Source organism: Tenrec ecaudatus, chromosome 9, assembly GCF_050624435.1.
Source record: "Tenrec ecaudatus isolate mTenEca1 chromosome 9, mTenEca1.hap1, whole genome shotgun sequence".
Classification (NCBI taxonomy): domain Eukaryota; kingdom Metazoa; phylum Chordata; class Mammalia; order Afrosoricida; family Tenrecidae; genus Tenrec; species Tenrec ecaudatus.
The window spans coordinates 104,591,046-104,610,168 of record NC_134538.1 but is presented as its reverse complement, the minus strand read 5'-3'; the positions used below and the strand labels follow the sequence as shown (position 1 = coordinate 104,610,168).

The following is a 19,123-nucleotide window of genomic DNA, read 5'->3' as shown; positions in this document are numbered from 1 at the left end:
TGACATCCACTTTGATCTTTTCTTTCCTGTCTTCTTAATGACCTTGTGCTTTTTCATCTATGATATTTTGATGTCATCCCTCAGCTTGTCAGGTCTTCTGTCAGTAGTTTACAGTGAGTGGAATCTATTCTTGAGATGTTCTTGAAATTCAGGTGGGAAAAACTCCAAGATCATATTTTTACTCTCATGGATTTTCTTCAAAAGCAGGGTTTACCTGTAGGCAAATAAGTAGGGAACCATGGACTAGTTTTTAGCTGGGAAGGTCATTGGAAGACTTCAGCTAATAAAATTCAGTCTGCTAAGAGGTATGGCAGAGTAACAGAAGAATTAAAAAATTTTTCAAAATCATTTTATTGAGAGCTAATATAGATATATATTATTCCATAGTCCAATTATATCAAGTAGTATTGTACAGTTGCTGCCACCATCCACTTCAAACATTTTCTTCCTTCTTCAACTCCTTGATATCAGCTCCCTTTTACCCTTAATCCCCAACTGATCTCCCAGGAAATTTTAAGCCATTCCTGAGGGAAATTAGCTAAAAAGACAAGAAATTCAGGTATGAAATAATTCCTTAATCAAGCAAAGTTAAGTGGCTAGAGAGCCAGCATGTTTGAGATATTTTTAGGGGAGCTATGAATTTGAATGGAGTCCACACAGGTATAAAGGTGACTCAAATATCTGCTTGGCTAACTGGGTTGATGGTAAGAACACGGCGCAGGCCAGTCAAAAGCAAGTAAGAGAGGAGAAAGGTAATAGTTTATTTTGAAATTGATTATTAAGTACCTGAGAATTATCATAAAGAAAAGAGACCCAGTAGACAGATGGGTTTATAATATGGGCCTGAGGAGATAGTGTGTGTGTGTGTGTGTGTGTGTGTGTGTGTGTGTGTGTGTGTGTGTTTGTGAGAGAGAGAGAGAGAGAGAGAGAGAGAGAGAGAGAACTGTGCTCAGGTTAATAAAAGAAGAGAACCTCTAAAAAAGAAATTTGGAAAACCTGAAGGAGAAATATCAAACGAGAGGTCAATATTATCAAAGGGTGCCCAATGATCCAGTGAGATAAGGAAGAGCCTTGGGGAAGTACAATGACTTGTGCATGTGTTTGGGTGACAATGGGCACTGAGTAATTGAAGAGCATAAATCACCAAACTAGATGCCCGGGAGAGGGTGAAAAGGTAAGCACAGAAGTAGGCAGTCCATGAATATTTTTCCTTATAAAAGAGTAACTTCTGGGTGGAGGAGAACCAGCTGGGGCAGAGGGAGGGAGTGAAGGAGAGACAGGAGAGAATGACTGAAATGGGAATTACTGATGGAGTCATCAACATCATAAGAGAAGGGTACTAGAGAGACTGAGAAGAGAGGTAGAAGATTACCTTTAAACTAAAGGAATGGAATACAAAAGTCACAAGCTATTTTCAATATCTCTGCAAGTTTATATATAAAATGTCCAATTTCTTCACTTTTGGTAGGCATTAAAATCAACTTTGGGGGCTCACATTGGTAATCACATACCATCAGAAATTCTAATCGGTTGATGACACCATAAAACGTTCTAGGGCATGAATGGTGGCGTGTATGTCCCTAGAAGAGTTATGTATCCTGGCTATTACAGTATCTGATTTCATTCTTCCAACATGTGCTCAATCTTGGATCAAAAGAATGACAGCCAAAATTAAGCCACCATTTTCAGGGAGCAGTGTCTAAGTGTCTGTACACTTATTTAACTTTATTGCTTATTAGCATTACATCCATGACAGTGATGTATGCGATTTCATTTAAGTGACAAAATCTGTAAAGATATGGGGCCTATGGTTGAAACATAATAAGAGAAGGTCCTTGGGTGACAAGAACGGGGATAAGGAGACACGATCACTTAGGTGCTGTGAGAGCTAACATTCTATAATTTTGAAAGAGGCCTCCGAGGATCGACTCAGGAGAGGCTCCCTGGGAAAGCTGTGGGGAAACCTGACAACACCTCACCTAACCAATGACTCATTCATTCCTCAAGGAGGCAAGGGCAGGCAATGTCAATGACGGTTCCCATTCCGTGAACGGAAGAGGGAAAAAGAGGGAAAAGGAAAGAAAGACGACGACTCTGAGGACAGAGTAAGGCAGGTTCTACAAAGGCCCAAGAGTGCTCACTTGGGTGATAATGACAAAATGTCGACCAACTTTAGGAGCAGGGATGGTTGCCCCAAGTATACGTTTTTCTTCTTTGTGCATTCCCTGGCCAACTCTGGCGTCCACGCCCAGGTAAAGCGGGCCCTTTCCTCATTGGCACCTCCTGAAGGCATTTCCAAAACTAAGGTGTCCAGGGAAATGGGCCTGGGGAGTGCGAGACCTGTTCAGACGGCCAAGCCTTACCTGGGGGGCAGCCGTCAGGCTCCAGCCCAGGCCCGGGCCTCGGGCCGACCGACTGACCCGACCGGCCGCTGGCAGCCCAACAAGCACCTCACGTGCTGCTGGGCGGGCGTCGGCCGCAGGGTGCGCGGCAGGTGGACAAGGTGTGCGGGCGAGGCGGGGTGGGGCGGGCCGCGCACCTGTCGGCCTTCTGCCCCGACTCCCCACTCGGGCTCCGTCGGCGGCCGGGAGACGAGGGCCGAGCCCGGGGCCTGCACCGAGGCCGGACCGAGACCCCCGCGGCCGCGCCCTCTGCGCTTCATGTCCGGGCCGCCGCCGCCCGCCCGTGACCCGGTGACCCCGGGGGGTCGGCCCGGGCCCGTGACCCCGGAGCCCTGGGCATCCGGAGTCCCCTCGCAGGCGCAGCCGCTCTTCAGGCCCGAGGAGGAAGGGGAGGAGACAGGCGGCCCCGGCGCCTGGGGGACCGGCACGGCGGAGCAGCGGCGGCGGGGCTGCGCCGAGGCCGAGGAGGGGCAGGCGGAGGCCGGGGGCGCCGCGGCGGCGGGGTCGGGCCGCCCCGCGGACGGCGCGGACGACGGGGGCTGGCGGCGGGCGCCCCAGTGCTGCCCCTGTGCGGCGCCCCTTCCCCGCCTCGCCGCGCACTGTTGTCATGGAGAAGCCAAGATGGCGGCGCTGGCCTACACCCTGGGCAAGCGGGAGATCAACCACTACTTCAGCGTGAGGAGCGCCAAGGTGCTGGCGCTGCTGGCCGCCGTGCTGCTCGCCGCCGGCCACCTCGCCTCCCGCCGCTACCGAGGTGAGCCGGCCCTCGCCCCGCCCGCGGCCGGCCGGCGGCCGGGGGTGGGCGGTGGGGGAGAGGCGGGAGGCCGCCCCCTGCGCGCGCACGCCCACGCGGCCCTCGGGGGGGGGGCACTGCCCCCGGGGGCCCCGAGCGCGCCGTCGGGCCGACCCCCCCTCCACCCCCGACCGGCAGCACTCTGCAGGGGTCCCGACCCGGCGGCCCGAGAAGGCGCAGGCCGCGCTGCCCGGGACCTCTCCACCGCGAGGCGGGCGCAGCGGCCACCGGGGTCCCGTGACTGCGCCTTTGTCGTCACCCCCCCTGCCCTCCGCCAACGGGGCCCACCTGTTAGGCGCCGGCCAGGGCCGCATCCTTCCGTGGACGTTTGTGCCACCGGGCGACAGCTGGCCAAGATGCCCTTGTTCACGTGGAGAGGCCAGTGTGACCCCCAGCCCTTGTGATTCGGAACCATTTGGATGGTTCTGGATGCACGCGGCTGGAGGGTAGAGGCCCCTGGGGCAGTCGTTGGAAAGAAGCCCTCTGGGTGGACCAGAGTCCAAGTGGGTTGGGGGAAGACAAGTCCCATGAAGGACCAGTTGGAAGCATTGGGCCTTGGTTGTGGGTCTTCGTGCTGGATGCGAAGGACGAAAGGAATGAACTCCTTAATTCAGAATGAATTTTCCTTCAGGTTTCAACGATTGTTTACTTGACCTTGTTGATTCTATTTTAATTTTCCCTCTAAAAATGCCACGAGGACGAAAGCCAACAAGACTGATGGAAATTAATCATGATAGGATCTTTGTTTTCGCCTTTGTGCTATCACAGCCATTATCTGGACAACATCTGGCGATTGTGAAGTTAACTGGGCAAGATGTAATGTGTAATGTGCAGGTGCATATTTTACTTCACACCTACTTTGTAACGTATCAAGTAAATAGGATACTGGATTCTAAACTACCTTCTCATTCCCAGAAATCTCTCCAAATGTAGGATATCTCGATCAGGTTTGCTACTTTGCTTTCTCCAGCCCTTAAAGATAAAAAACAACCAACTCACACTGTAAGACTGTACCATGGAGCAGTTCTTCATTACTCGTATGAATGCCCCAAATTAATGTAAAGGATCGATTCTTTATACTCTCTTGCCTTCTCTTCTCCAGCCCCGTAAAGGCCACAGACACATGACTTGCCAGGGCTTCGGTTCAACATACACAAAAAGCTGCCAGTGGGGGTGTGTTTGTTGCCTGCAACTTTTAAGGGACAGCTTCCTTTTATTGTTATACCAGTTTGGCATAAGATGACAATGATCTAATCCAGGCTCGACATAGGCAAAATGTGATGGTAGTAGAGATAAATTTTATAACTGAAGTATTCTTGTCCTAAGATACACATTGCAGCTCCCTTAACCCACTCCTTTGTTAATTGTGGTTTCTTAAAATTTTTTTAATGAGTTTAAAGCACCAACTTTGATATTGAGATTATGTATTTCATTTTATCAAGATTGGGCACCAACCTGGAGAATAGCAAGTCAGATGGGACTTTGTGAGTCATTGTAGCAATCTGTGGTGGTTTTGTAAAGCCTCCCTCAGAAGAGAGTTACCAGCTTCCCTGCAGGTGCTTCACTGCTGTAAGTGTGAAGCAGTACACCTGGTGTGTGTACTTGCTTGAGACTTGAATGTCAAGAACTTGCGCCAGAAAAATAATGAGCTTACCAGGAACTTTTCAGACAGCCTCATGCTGTGACAGTGCCAGCCCGAGTCAGGGACAGTGCCCTTTACCCAAACGTAATCTTGTACTTGACTCACAGTATCATAAATCTTTAGAAGAAAGAACCTTCCATTAGATGTAGACTTTTAGGCTGTATAAGCTTAAGTATATGGGTACAAATGACCCAGCCATAGTAGAGTAAATGTACATGTGAAATATCTTTTGTTTTACTAACTGTGGAAAGTAAAAAAATCGCACACTACAGAAAGTAAATCTTGGCAAATACTACTGGCTAACATAGAACCCGTACAAGAGGCCAGCCACTACTAAGGGTATTTAAACTAATTTTGGTTTTATAGCTGTTCTGTAAGATCAATACTATTGCTATGTTTCATCTTTCCACCCCTACCTCCCACCCCCCATTTTAAAGATCTCTAATCGGAATGTGTCTTTCAAGACTGTATCACAATTTAATTTGTAGCATTGTTTCCTTAATGTTACATAAAAATAGTGACCTGTGTCTTAGAAGTGGTGAATTGCAGTATTATTTATACTTTAAAAAGCTGAGAGAGAGGTAAATTGTCTAAGGGCACACAAATGAGCTAACATTTAGAACATGTTAGCCATGGCGGGATTATCCACAAAATGGGGCTCAAACCCACTAAGCACTCTGAGGGGGAAAGATGAGACTGCCAGCTTCCATAAAGATTTATAAAGTCTGGAAAGCCCGGTCTAGAGCTGTTGAGTCGGAGTCTGCTTGAAGGCAGTAGAATGGGGTTTGGGAGTGGTGGTGTGACGGGTTACACATTGGGCTGCTACCACAAGGTCAGCAGTTTGAATCCATGGACTTTCTCATTCCATCTTCATTATATTCCCAACATCTAAGAAGCCTTGAGACTTGTGAATGGGACTGATTCAGTGGCAATGGGTTTAGCTTTTGTTGTAGTTAAAACAATTTTGAAATCTGGCATAACTTCTCAGTACCAGCCAAGAATTTTTGTGTTATCTTTCCAGGTAAAAAATGATTACCTGAAGGTTTTACATGTAAAATTTCAAAATCTGACCCTACTACAGTTTCATTACCTATATTTATTCCTTCTAATCTCCCGGATCGTCTTCACTATTCTGTCAATAGACTTTGTCCTTCTGTTTATTTTACAGATCACTGGCTTTAGCTACCTATGTTGACCCGCCCATGAAAGAAACAATAGGTTATTTTTTCAAGGCCTGGTTTAAATGCCACCAGTGAAGAAATAGAAATTTGGAATCTAGTGTTTCCACAGAAATTTGTATATAGTTCGAATTGACTGCGATGGCAGGGGTTTGGTTTTTGGTCTATTGTATTATACTACTTTGTAGTTGTCACCCCCACACAAACTTCAAGAGTATCTCATGGTGACTTGAAAACGCTAACCTAACACAGGAACCAAACCCACTGTCACGGAGTTGAATTGGCCTCGGAGCCACCCCCTAGAGGATTTCTGAGATAACCGGTCTTCGTGGGAGCAGACAGCTTCATCTTTCTTCTGAGGAATATTTCCAACCTGTGGTAGCAGTTCAGTGCTTATGTCACAGTGCCACTGGGGGAAACTGCTGCTTTCTCCAAAGCTATTTTGTTTGACCTTTGTCTATTGTACACTTGATTCTTTTGTGGTTTCATGTAGCAATAGAACCACACCAAACTCACTGCCATCTGGCCAGTTCCGAAGAGTTGGACTGCTTGACCCCAAGGTCACCAGTTTGTAACCACCAGCTGCTCTATGGGAGAGAGATAAGTCTCAGTCTCAGAAATCCACACGGAAGTTCTGGGCTGTCATATAGGTTACTACCTTATCCTATGAGTCATAGTCTGATAGTGTGTTTTAATCTCAATTATAGAAAATATGGGGTTATTTTCCCTCATTTTAATATTTTCCAATAATAAAATGGAATGGTTATTTTAAACATAATGACTACTCTATATTTTTCTTGACTTTTATCAGTCTCTGAACACTGTTAATCACAAACTATCCATTAATACTATGATTACAGTTTAGAAGCAACTTTTTAACTATTTGTGCCTTAATTTTGTTGAAGCTTAAACCTTTTCTGTCACTAGGCATATTAAATGCAAATGGTGTATATTATTGCATGGTTCAAAGAAAAGTTAGCTGAAAGCTTCAGAGATTAAAAGGAAGGAAGAAATAGCTCTAGATCTCTTACATTTTTCTTTCTTTGATAGAAAGAGCCTGATTTACATGAAACTGCTTATAATGTACTCCTAGTGCTGCGAAAGAAACAAAATTAGAGATGATTTTCATCTCAAACTGAGGTAGAACTTCTTGAATTTTAGGAAAGCAATATTCTACAGATTCTATTGTGAATTTTATAACTGTGTGTTCTAATGGTTGGAATTGGGAAGCAGCATTGTTGGGTGATTCACTCTAAAGGTGCAGTCTATACTAGACTATTCCATGCAGAGGGAAATGTATGTTGTGGTTGATGGAGAGGCATCCAGTGATTTCTTTAGTTGTTACAATTTGTCTTTTTATAGTTTTTGCTTTACTTTGTATACTTGTTTGCTTTTAAGTATTTTCTACTATAGAAAACACCAGCATGAAAACCTTGAGGCTATATGATGCTTATGCTTAAGAAAATGGCCAGAATGGGTATGCTTAAAATAATGGAGCGAAGGAGAGGAAAGCTCTTCATCGACGGATTTTTAGCATTGGATAGAGTTGAAGTGGGTTCTTCTATCCTTAACTTTGGTTGCTTTTTTTTTTAAGTGAGTTTGTAGCTAACCTTACCTGAGCATTTGCCAACATGGGCTATTAAAATTATAGGAGGCAATTTTAAAATTGACCAGAGGTTTTCTTTTTTTTTTTTTAATCTTTTTATTGGGGCTCATAAAGATCTTATCACAATCTGTACATACATCAAATGAGCAAAGCACCCTTATACATTTGTTGCACTTGTCATTCTCATAATTCACCTTCCACTTGGGTTCCTGGAATCAGCTCGGCTTCCCTTTTTTTCCCCCTCCCCCTCCCTCCCCGATCCCACCCCTGGTCCCTTGATAGTTTATAAATAATTATTATATCTTATCTTACACTCCCCGGCGTCTCCCCTCACCCGCCTCCCCATTGCCCATCTCCCAGAGAGGAGGTTACACATAGATCTCCGAGATCAGTTCTCCCGACCAGAGGTTTTCTTTGGTAAATTTTGGAAAGGAAAATATATGCCAGGGGATGTTTATATAGGTTAGTATACATAATAACAATGGAGATGTGATTGTACTTCAACCTCTAGTTTTCCATGTGGAATTATTTTATTCTTAATATGTACATTTTCACCGTCAAAATGACTGTGGTGGTTTCTCTTCTGACTAAAGATTTTCCAGGTATCAAAATCCAAACCCACTGTCACCAAGTCTATTCAGCCTCCCCAAGCACTGAATTCAGGCACGGGCTTTTAAATATCTTTATGTTCCAAAGTATATTAAGAATCACTGGACCGCTAGCTGCAAGTGCAGGGTTCAGTTTATCATTTGCTCTTCAGGGAAAAAATGAGGCTTTCTGCTCCATGGAGACCCTATTTTGAGTGGCTGGAAGTCGCATTGACTCCGTGGCAGTCAGTGTGTTTGGCCTTTAGGTTTTCGGGGTGGTGCACATGGTTAAGCACTCAGCTGCAATGTAGGTCTGCCAAGAATGCATGAGAAGAAAGACCTGGCAGTCTTCTGCATAACAGACAACTGTTGAAAACTCCAGGGAGAATAGTTGTGCTCCGATTCGCCCGGGTTGCTGTGAGTCACAGTGGTTAGTTTTCTAATATGGGGCTATCAGTAGAGTTGTTGTTTTAAGATAACTAGATTAAAAAAATTAAGAATGGGTAGTAATATAGATATAGAAAAGAAAACTTTGCGCTGTAAGACATGTTTTCTGGTGGAGAAAGTCTGGTATGCACTTCCATCGCCACAAAAATGAGAAAGCCTTGCTGGCAACAAATGTACAAATGTGCATGGCTCATGGATGGATTTGTGGATTGAACAGACATTTTGATTTTCTTCTCACAGTTTAGGAAGTCTAAATTTTAGGCAAAAATTTCTCTGTGGGCTCTAGAGAAAGCTTTGTCTCTTCTGTTGTATGGAAGAAGAGTGACCTCAAATTCAACTTTAATTTCAACATAATTTATTAAGCCTTAAACATGACAAAGACAAAGGCAATTCATTTGGATGAAAGAGACCATCCGTGTGAGGCCATAATGGTGTCCAAGAAATTTCAGAAACTCTGCTACTTAAATACGACAGGGGAGTTGGAGGGAAACTTAAGTGTCACAGAAGCATGATTGGTGTCACAGCAATACACAATACACAGAAGAAGGGAGAAAGGGACCGTGATTGGGATTTGTACACTATTTTAAATAGAAAAGTTTACTCAGTTGATTCTGCGGCAGTCAGGTTATGACTCAAGATCATGAAGACCCTGGTACCCAGATTTCATCAAGAGCACACCTAGGTAAAGTCCTCCTCAATCTCACAAAACACAATGATGCTTACTGCTGGAGGTAAGCCAAATCAGTGAGCATGTAAGCATCTCTGTGCTGGCAGGGGTCTCCACAAGGCTGCTCCAGCACCCAGGGCTGCATCAGGCAGGGTAGGTCCATGTGGCTTCTCCTCAGGGATGTCTCTCCGGAAGTGAGCCTTGCCGGCTGAGGCAGGGAACTGGCTAAGGCAGCTGCACCCTGATCTGACCATCAGAAAGCAAGAGACCCAAGAACTAGCTTCCCTGGCAGTCTAATTATGTCAGTAATTTTGTACCCAAAGTGGTACATTGTTTTGCATAAAATTTGTTTTATTTTCTAGGCCTGTAATTCTTAAGAAATTACTCATTTTAATCTCTCTAGTAGACATTCCAGGTATGATTAACACACAATTCTGCAAGTAATTCTAAATCACTGTTGCTGTCATTTATCTGTCTACAACTCCTTTTATGCTAGTGACACATTTTTGATGTCATGGACAAAAAATTTCTAGGCAAAAATTTTTCCAAATGACAGTAAAAGGGCAGGCAGGTCACTGGAGACTGATCTGGGGACCAATCTGAGATGATTTGCTTTGATACAATGTAATCCTCACAGGTTACACTGTATCACTGTGTGTGTGTATGTCTCTTTTAGACTTGCAGTTTTGAATTTCCCGCCCAGTTCCACCTCCTGGAAGCTTGGAAAGTCAGATGTACTGGGAGCAGATAAGGGACTTCTCTGCAGTGTAATCCCGAGTGTGGTGCTGGGTTACTGCTTCTGACAGTTAACATTTACCCTAGCCACACTCTCAATTACAGCCAGGGAGGCTAGAAAGATGAGGCTCACCAAGCCATTTATCTCTCCACCCTTCAGTTAATCCCACATGTGTTTATCAGCCAGGTTGGCACTATAAACCTTAACTATCATCTGGTTTCTATTACAAAGTCCATTCACATTTGATTAATGGTCAGAAAGAATTCACTGGAAAGTTGAAAATGAGTGTAGGGCTTTCACTGTAAATGAGCAATCTGCAAACCTAATGCTCAGAATATGAAACTCTAATACTCTTCTGAGCTTCTGTTCTTTGGCAATGTGCACATGGCTTGGTATCTCTCTTGGCCTTTCTGTATGGCTTTTGATTGCTTGTTTCGTTTCTTTTAGATACCAAAATAAATGTATTCAAGGCACACCAGGTACTGATCCTGTTTCATTAACATAAAAAGCCCATTTCCAAATGGGATCATAACCATGGGCATTGAGGTAGAGATAACACATTTTGGGTGGACATAATTTAATCTATAGGAGCCCTACGTGTATAGTGGCTTACACATTGGGCTGCTATCCTCAAGGTCAGTGTATTGGACAGGGTTCTCTAGAGAGACAAACCAGATTGCTAGTAATTATATATAAATATTTTTATAAAGATAGATATATAATTCAAGAAAAAAACCATTAAATTATACAGATAGATAATACAAGAAATTAACAGTTAAATTATAAAGCAGTGAGACACTAGCAGTCCTTCAAGTTTTGAGAGCTGCCAGTTGCCAGTCCCCTTCTGTAGAGAGAGCTGGGCTATATATACCCAGGAAGCAACCAGCAAGGCAGGTCCCCAACTGTCATCAACGGTCAGTCCCCAGCTCCAGAAATGAACATTCCAATCGTGTGGGCTCAAAGGGACCTCAACTTACAGCGACACAGTCCACAGGCTAGGCATCCCACAGGTAGTGTACCCCTTTAAACTGAGGCACAGAACAAGCAAGCCATTTATCTCTCTGCCCTTCAGTTAATCCTACTTGTGTTTATCGGCCAGGCTGGCACAATACACTATAGCAGGCAGCATTTCAAAATCACCAGCAGGAGAAACGAGGCTTTCCACTCCCGTAAAAGGTTAGTCTTGGAAACCTGCAGGAGCAGTTCTACCCTGTGCTGTAGAGTTGCTGTGAGTCAGAATTGAACTGGTGGCAGTGAGTGTGGTGAGCTCAATTCTTTCCATAAATGCCCCTCTTCTCCACCAAAAAAAAAGTGAGTGGAAAAAGAACAAGAGACCCTGCAGTATTTATGCCCAGTTACTTACTTATAACTCTTTTAAAAAAATGTTACTAGCTTATCCCATGGCTTAATAGATGTGTTTAAGGAGATAAAAATGCTATAAATATAAATTTCATCCTAATTTTAAACAGTTAACTATATTTTAATAGATTTATGGTAAACGACCATTATAAAGAATGCAGTAGGTATGCTGCTTACAGGAAAATAATTTCGTTTGCTCCCATGGTCTTTTTTTCTTGCTTGGTTATTTATGTGGCTTAATATTTTTTTTAGAACTAGAATTAGTTTTTAATAATTGGAAGGTATTAGGAACTAATTGTTTTTAATTGATTTAGAAATACGTTATTAAAATTCTTTGAAATAAAAAATGATGTTTTATCCAAATAGGTAATAATTCATACTTTCTTTTCTACCAACAAGGTAATTCAGCATTTTCACTTTCATGTTGTATTTAGAGCAACTGCATTTTCAGTATTTATGCCCTGAGACATCAGAGTTCCCTGGGTCAAGAAAGCCAACATATTAAAATACTGTTTAATATCGTTTACCACACTTGTTTATTACAGGCAATGATTCCTGTGAATACCTCCTCTCAAGTGGCAGGTTTCTTGGAGAGAAAGTTTGGCAGCCTCACAGTTGTATGATGCATAGATACAAAATCAGGTAAGGTTTCTATTGCTAGTTATTGCTTGCTTTTCTCTTTTCTAGGTTGAGTCTTAATACCTAGTAGGCGACTCAGATTGTAAAGTACTTGATTAATAATTGAAAGGTTGTTGGTTCAAATCTACCTCCTGGGCATCTTGATAAACAGGCCTGGCCATCTGCTTTGTAATGGTCACATCTCTGAAAGACCTGCAAGAGCAGCTTCACCCTGCACACGCAGGGTTGCCATGCATCAGGATATGCTTTGGGCAGCTAATAATAACAATTAGCAGGCTAGTGGAGAAAAGAGAGTACATCAGGACTCTACATGGGATTATAAAGGTTCTGAGATAAGGATTGAGGTTGAATCTAGATGAAGACTGCTACCTAAAAACTGTATGGAAGAGTTTTTACCCACCCACTGCCTTCTAGTCCATTCATCAGACTCAGGCTACTCTGGTGAGAGGTAACCACACCCCAAACAGTAGCCCTTAACCATGAAATTGTGTTCTGGGACATGGAGACCTGTCTCCTAATGTTATTCTGGGGACTGCTTAAAATAATGCGTTTGAGTACAGTTAGAGGGTACCTTAAAAAACAAATTAACTGGGGTTGTTATTGAGAGCTAGTTGTTAACTCCCTCATTTATAGAGTAAGTACATTTATTTGGTCACATTTCTAAAAGCAAAAGCAATGTAACTGGGTTCTCCTCACCTGCTTTTGTGGGTTAAACTGTGCCTCCCCCCACCCCCAGGACAATAATCCAAGAAAAGAATTCAAGTTAACAATCCTGTTCAATTTTCTTCACAAACTGTTTTTTGAAATGCCAATATAATGATTTTATTTTAATTTAGGTTTATTTTTATTTGTTTGTTTCAGTGAAGCAAAGAGCTGTCTCCTAGATAAACATATTGCATTCATTGGAGACTCTAGAATTCGTCAATTATTCTATTCTTTTGTAAAAATAATTAATCCTCAATTCAAAGAAGAAGGAAATAAGGTAAATGGGCCCAATTCCCTTTTATAGGGTGCTGTTTTCTAGAAGCTAACCGGGTAGTAATTGTGATGTTCTGATCTGCCATCAATCGTGAATTTGTGAGTTTCCTTAGTTCCATGTCTTATTTAACTAGTGTCCTGACCCCAGACCTTGGATGCCATTTGACCTTGTGCTAATGTTCTCATCAGGATGATGTGTTTGTGTCTTGGTGTTGTCTTTGTCTCTTTTAGGACTTAATAAATGTTTTCATTAAATTATATTTGAGATGATGGTTACCTCCATCAAGGACATCCACAGACAAACTCCTAAGAGAGGGGAGGGGCCTGGCTGGAGAGGGGTTGGGGGTCTTTCCTAGGCATTCTGCCTGGGAGCAAGGTTATCTACATCATTGGTTTGTGATCAGAAAAAGTCCTTTGGAGGTTTAATCCGTTTGGAGACTGCAAATGGATTTCGGGCTGTCACTGCAATGCATAGCCCTTTGCAGACTGGGGTACTCAAAATTTAAGCTGGAATAAATTACAAATGTGTCAAACATAGGCACACTGCTGGTTTAATGTTCCACATGCATTAAGAACTCAAATGGTGTTTCAGTTTATGGCAAGCTTCTAAATTGAGTTAGTGTACACTCTGTAGATGTAATTTTTCGACAACCAAGTATTTTAGGAATTAAGCTCTATTGCAGTCTGCCAATGTGTAACCCATTTATATTTATATACAGAAAAGTCAGGATTATTTGTATTTATACACACAAAACTTACAGAGGAGTATGAATTATCAAAATTTAAAGTAAAATGCTTTAGTAAACTTTAAAAAGATTGATGATTTTTTTAAAAAGTAGCTTTTGCATTTCTGGAATATTATTCTGAAAATTAGAATGGTTTTAGTAATTGTTGGCCTAAAGAATAATACAGTATGCCTAAAATAAATGATTTCCAAAAAAGAAATTAAATAAATAAATAGAATAAATGATTTCAATAGACTTCAGAGCAGAATCTTTTTACAAAATGTATTTTGTTAAAGACTAGTTTTGTGAAGGGGTCTGGTCCATTAAGTTTGGGCACTGTTGAATACCATATTCCCCCATTTAGATGGTTTTAATTGAGGTCAGGATATTAAAAACTTGAGTGTCCTACAGTAAAGAAACCTATTTCATGTGGCTTTTAGCCATAAAGCAGGGCATACCCTGGGGCCTCTTCTACCTTAAACCAACTAGATACTAGATTTAAGAAAATAGTACTCATTGATCTATTTCTAGACTTAGAAGAAATGGAAGGCACACCTCAAAGAAAAAGGAAGAAAAACGGAACAAACTGTGAGACAAAAACAGAGATCTGAACAGTAACAACAGGCAAACAAGCCGGGGGCTTTCGGGTTGCCCTCCGGGCAGGTGCAGATAGTCTTTTGGGCCAACATACTTCTCAAAAGCAACATTGAGAGGCAGGAGGCAGGAGAATAATTACTTTAAAGTGCTCACCCAAAGTATGTGTCAACCTAGAATTGTATACCTAGTGAGAACATTTTTCTGATCTTGAAATGTTAGGACATTTTTTAGATAAACAAAACTGTGGAAGTTAACTACCAATCTCCTTGCACGGAAGGAGTTTCTAAAGGATGAACTTTAGGAAGGAGGGAAAACCCATCTAAAATATAAGAAGCAATGATTAGCCAAGAGAGTTGTTGTTAGGTGCTGTCGAGTCGGCTGTGACTCCTGCTGACCGTAACACAGCATGCCCTGTCCTCAGTCGTTACGTTTGAGCCCCTTATTGCAGCCACCGTGTCAGCCCATCTTGTGGAGATTCTTCCTTTTCACGGATTCTTTCTCAAATATGATGTCCTTCCCCCAGCGCTAGTTCTTTGATTTCAGATGTTTGGTTCAAACCCATCAACCATTTATGGGAGAACGATGAGGCTGTCTTTCTTATCAATCGTTACACCTTCAGCAACCCGTGTAGGGTCTCTATTGAGTTGGAATCAACCTGATGGTAGAGTTTGAGAATGTCTCGTGACCGAGCCCTGGTCTCCCAGTGTTTGGGGCACTCAAAAGGTCAGCAGTTTTATTCTAGCAGTCGCCCTGTGTGAGAATGATGTGGCATCTGCTTCCATAAAGATTTACAACCCTGGAAACCCTGTAGAACAGTTCACCTTTGCTCTACAGGAGACAGATGAGGCTCTCTGATCCCATAAAGATTTGGGGAGCCCAAAGGGACAGTTCTGCCCTATCATACAGAGTCACTGTAAGTTGGAATTGACTCAGTGGCAGCAAGGAGCAGTTTAATAAATAACAAATAACACCATTGAAAATAACCTGTGGAGTGAAGGTTTGTTCAATTAATGATAGTGTAGCAAGTGGTTATTTATATGGGGAAAAAAAGTAAAACTGGATCCCTGTCTCCTACTGGCAAGTTGTGATAGTCCTGGTAGACTAGAGAAACAAATTCCTAGAGAGTCATATGTGAATAAGAAAGAAGTCTACATACAAGAGCAATTGAATACTGAGAAATTATCCTAGTCCAGTCCAGATCAAGTTCACAAGTCTGATACTAACTCATAAAGACCTCTCCAGACTCACAAAACACATACAGTGATGCCGAATGCAGGACGATCAGGCCTGTGGGTGCAAAATCAGTGGTGGTAAAAGCATCTCAGCATTGGCAGGCTTCTCCATGTGGCTCCTCCAGTTCCCACAGCTGCTTCAGGGTAGGTCCATGTGGCTTCTCCTCAGGGATGTCTCACAGGAAGTCAGCCTTGTCCGTAGAGAGTCTCCAAGGGAGAGAGCAGAGAGAGAAAAGTGTCTTTGCCTCCAAGGAGGAAATCCAGGAATTCTCAGAATCCCTCAGGGAAAGGCCATGCCCACACAGAGGCCTTATTGGCTATGACCCGATTGATAGACTAGACTCCACCCCTTCACTCTGAAGCCTCTCAAGTCCCAATTGACATTAGATTATGTAACTACCACACAAGTACAATCAATTCTAAATGAATTTAAGTGTAAACATCAAAACAAAAAAATTTATAGGATAACATCTTTAATACCTTGAGGTTGGAAAGGGTTTCTAACATTAAAAAAAAAAAAGAAAAGATGGATATGTTAACATACCTCAAGATTATTTGTTCATCAAAATATATTTTAAAGAAAAGCCATAAAGTGGAAGAAAATATTTGTAAAAGCTATCCAGAAGATAAACTGTTGTATATGTCTGACCCTAGCACAGCAGGATCAGCTGCGGTCCATGGGATTTTTTCCTTTTTTCATGCTGTGAATATTTAATCTTTGTAAGATTATATTAAAAAGAATTCCCACTGCTTAAATTACAAAACACTATTCCATTTATAAGACATGACTACATAAATACTAGCATGATCAATGCTTTATTCATATAGCTATAAAATCAAACTGCTATGTCCCTTAATAATTAATGATCCATTCTTTTTTAAAGTATTCTTAGAAAGTATATGTTATGATAAACTAACTTTTCTTTAGCAAGAATAATTCTAAATTTTAAGGGTATTTTTGTGTTGTTAAATTTTCATGCTAGAAATAAACATGGAATTTTTCAGTCTGTAAAGTAAATAACCTCAGTGCTGTGGAACCAATGCCAGTTCATAATAGAACTAACTGCTCTGTGCTCAGGGTTTTTTTTCAGGGGGCGTTTTCAGAAGTAGATCCTTGGGCATTATTTTCAAGTATGTCTTAACCTGAAAGCTCTGCTGAAACCTGCTCAAAATCTAGATTTTGATATACTGTACTGAACTGGCATTGACCCTAAAGAATTTTAAAATATTATATAATAAAAGTTACAAAGACCTGGAAATGTTTTAGATCAAATGAGACTAAAGAGATGAAACGTAATGCTATACTTAATTGAATTCTAAACAAAAGAAAAAGATATGGAGAAGCTACTCTTAGGAAATTAGAATATATAAGTATATGCAAGAGGGCTTTACAATATATAAGCGTATATAAGAGCTTGAAAAATGTTGTGAAAGAATGGAATTAAAAGATTATGAATTTTACCCCTGTACTTACTTTTTCATCTAAATTTCATCCCTCATAGATTAGATAATATTTATATATATTTGGTGGCACTGAGATATTATGGTCACTTAGGAGAATGTTCTTGAGCTTAGGATGTGTGAGAGGTCATGATGTCTGCAATTTACTTATATGGAGTACAGCAAGAGAGAGAAAACAAGATATATGTGTAGATGAAGATGAAGCTGGTGTAGAAACCAATGTTAATAATTGGTAAAGGTATTTGCATGTTCATTATATGAGTAATTCTGTCGTTTGCTATAGGTTGGAAATTTTTCAAAAAGTTGGAGAAAGAAGACCAGTTACACTAAACAGTATATTGTTTAAGGGTGTGTGTGTGTATAGTTTTAAGGGGAAAACAGGAAAATTACAAACATGAAATTTATGATAGTGGATCCCTTTGGGGGAAGCAAGCAGGGAGTGAGTTAAGGAGAGGAGCTTGTGTAGGTGATTTCAGAGTGTTGACAATTCTCTGTTTCTTCTACGGATTCATGACTGTTTATGTTCATTGTGTTTTGTCATGACGCACATGCCTTCTCAAAGTAGAGTTGACTATACTAATAACATGGATGGGCTAAAAGCCTTCTAGACTTTGTTTGGTGGGGCGTAACTGAAAAGAAATGGGTGCAAACACCTATTAATAATCTCATAGTGGATTGTATAAAACATAAACGTGGAGGGTGTCAAAAATGAGGTGGAATGTATAAAGATAGATATCCTAGGTATTAGTGAGCTAAAATAGACTAATATTGGCCACTTTTACTGTATGGAGAATGGCAAGTCCAAGAGAAATGGTGTCACATTCATCGTCAAATTGAACATCTCAAGATCTGTCTTGAAGTACAATGTTTATGATAGGATAATATCTCTACATGTATAAGAAAATAAATTAGTTTGCAAATTAACCTACCTACCACGAAGGCTCGTGGGAATAATTTAGTCTCAGAAGCCCTCGGGAACATTTCTGGTCGATGCTCAGGGTCGCTCTGCGATGGACTGGAATTGATGCAGTAGGTGGGTTTAGGCAGAGAGCGAGTGCTTCCTTACATTTCCCGAGTCCTTTACAACTAGGTCGGGCTGCATGAGTACTTCTGGCCAAGGCACTGTGGCTAATGTGAGGAGGCTCACTTCCAGGCTGAAGTTCCCAAAGCAACTCTCTATTTCTAACCTGACACAGAAAGTGAGGGGGCTGTACGCTCCAGCTAGATGGTCAAACTTCCAATAGCACAAGGGCCTGGATAATTAGTTGAAGGAAAACCTTTTAGCAACCCACCTCGGATAGATAATACTGAGAAATAAATTTCTCTTTTGTCAAGTCATCAAGATTGTACACTGGTTTGTTGCTGCAGCGTAGGGCCTACGTGGAAAGGATGGAGCTATATAACTCTTAAGTTATTGGAAATTTCACTTGAAAGACAATGAAGAGTTATAGAGGGAAAAGAAGTCAAAATTTGACATCACCTTTATAATAAAGTATTCAAAAAATAGTAATCTTTCCAGAATAATATTCCAGATTGAAGTGGAGGTACAAATAATCAGTACGAACCCAATTTCCTGTCCAACTTGAATGTTTTAATTAATTTAATGACAGTATTATTTTTAAACCTCTATGAAGTAAAGTTTCCTTGAACAGCAGGTGAAATTTTCAAATCTTTATTGGTCCTCCTGAAATGTAATTTCCCTAAATGGTATCTAAACTCACTGCAGTTGAGTTGATTTTAACTCATGGTCATCTGGAAGGACAGAGCAGATTTGTTGCACAGGGTGTGCGAGATGGTCAATGTTTACGTGAGCAAGCAGCTTCATCTTTCTCCCAAAGAGAGGTTTGAACTATGGACTTTTTGATTAGTAACCAAATGCTTAACCTATTATTCCACCAAGCCCCCTAAAATGGTATCTATTCACTTCCATCAACTGGACTCCCAACTCATAGTGACCCTAGAGAGATTTAGGAGTGTAAGAAACTACATGGGGGCATATCTGACCACCTCTGGCTTCCCTATTGCTATGTAACAGAGGTAAGACATACTTTCACCCCCATCTATCTCTCTCTAT

General features: G+C 41.7%; 1 protein-coding gene across 1 annotated transcript in view; it reads left to right on the top strand.

Annotated features, from left to right (window-relative positions):
- The first annotated feature begins 2,556 nt into the window (after positions 1-2,556).
- CASD1 (CAS1 domain sialic acid O acetyltransferase 1) overlaps positions 2,557-19,123 on the top strand; it is a 49,186-nt gene continuing 32,619 nt past the window's right edge. The window contains exons 1-3 of the mRNA XM_075558398.1: positions 2,557-3,156; positions 11,963-12,059; positions 12,918-13,038. Of these exons, the coding sequence (XP_075414513.1) occupies positions 2,661-3,156; positions 11,963-12,059; positions 12,918-13,038 (714 nt within the window). The 5' untranslated portion in view covers positions 2,557-2,660. The remainder of the gene's footprint in view (positions 3,157-11,962; positions 12,060-12,917; positions 13,039-19,123) is intronic.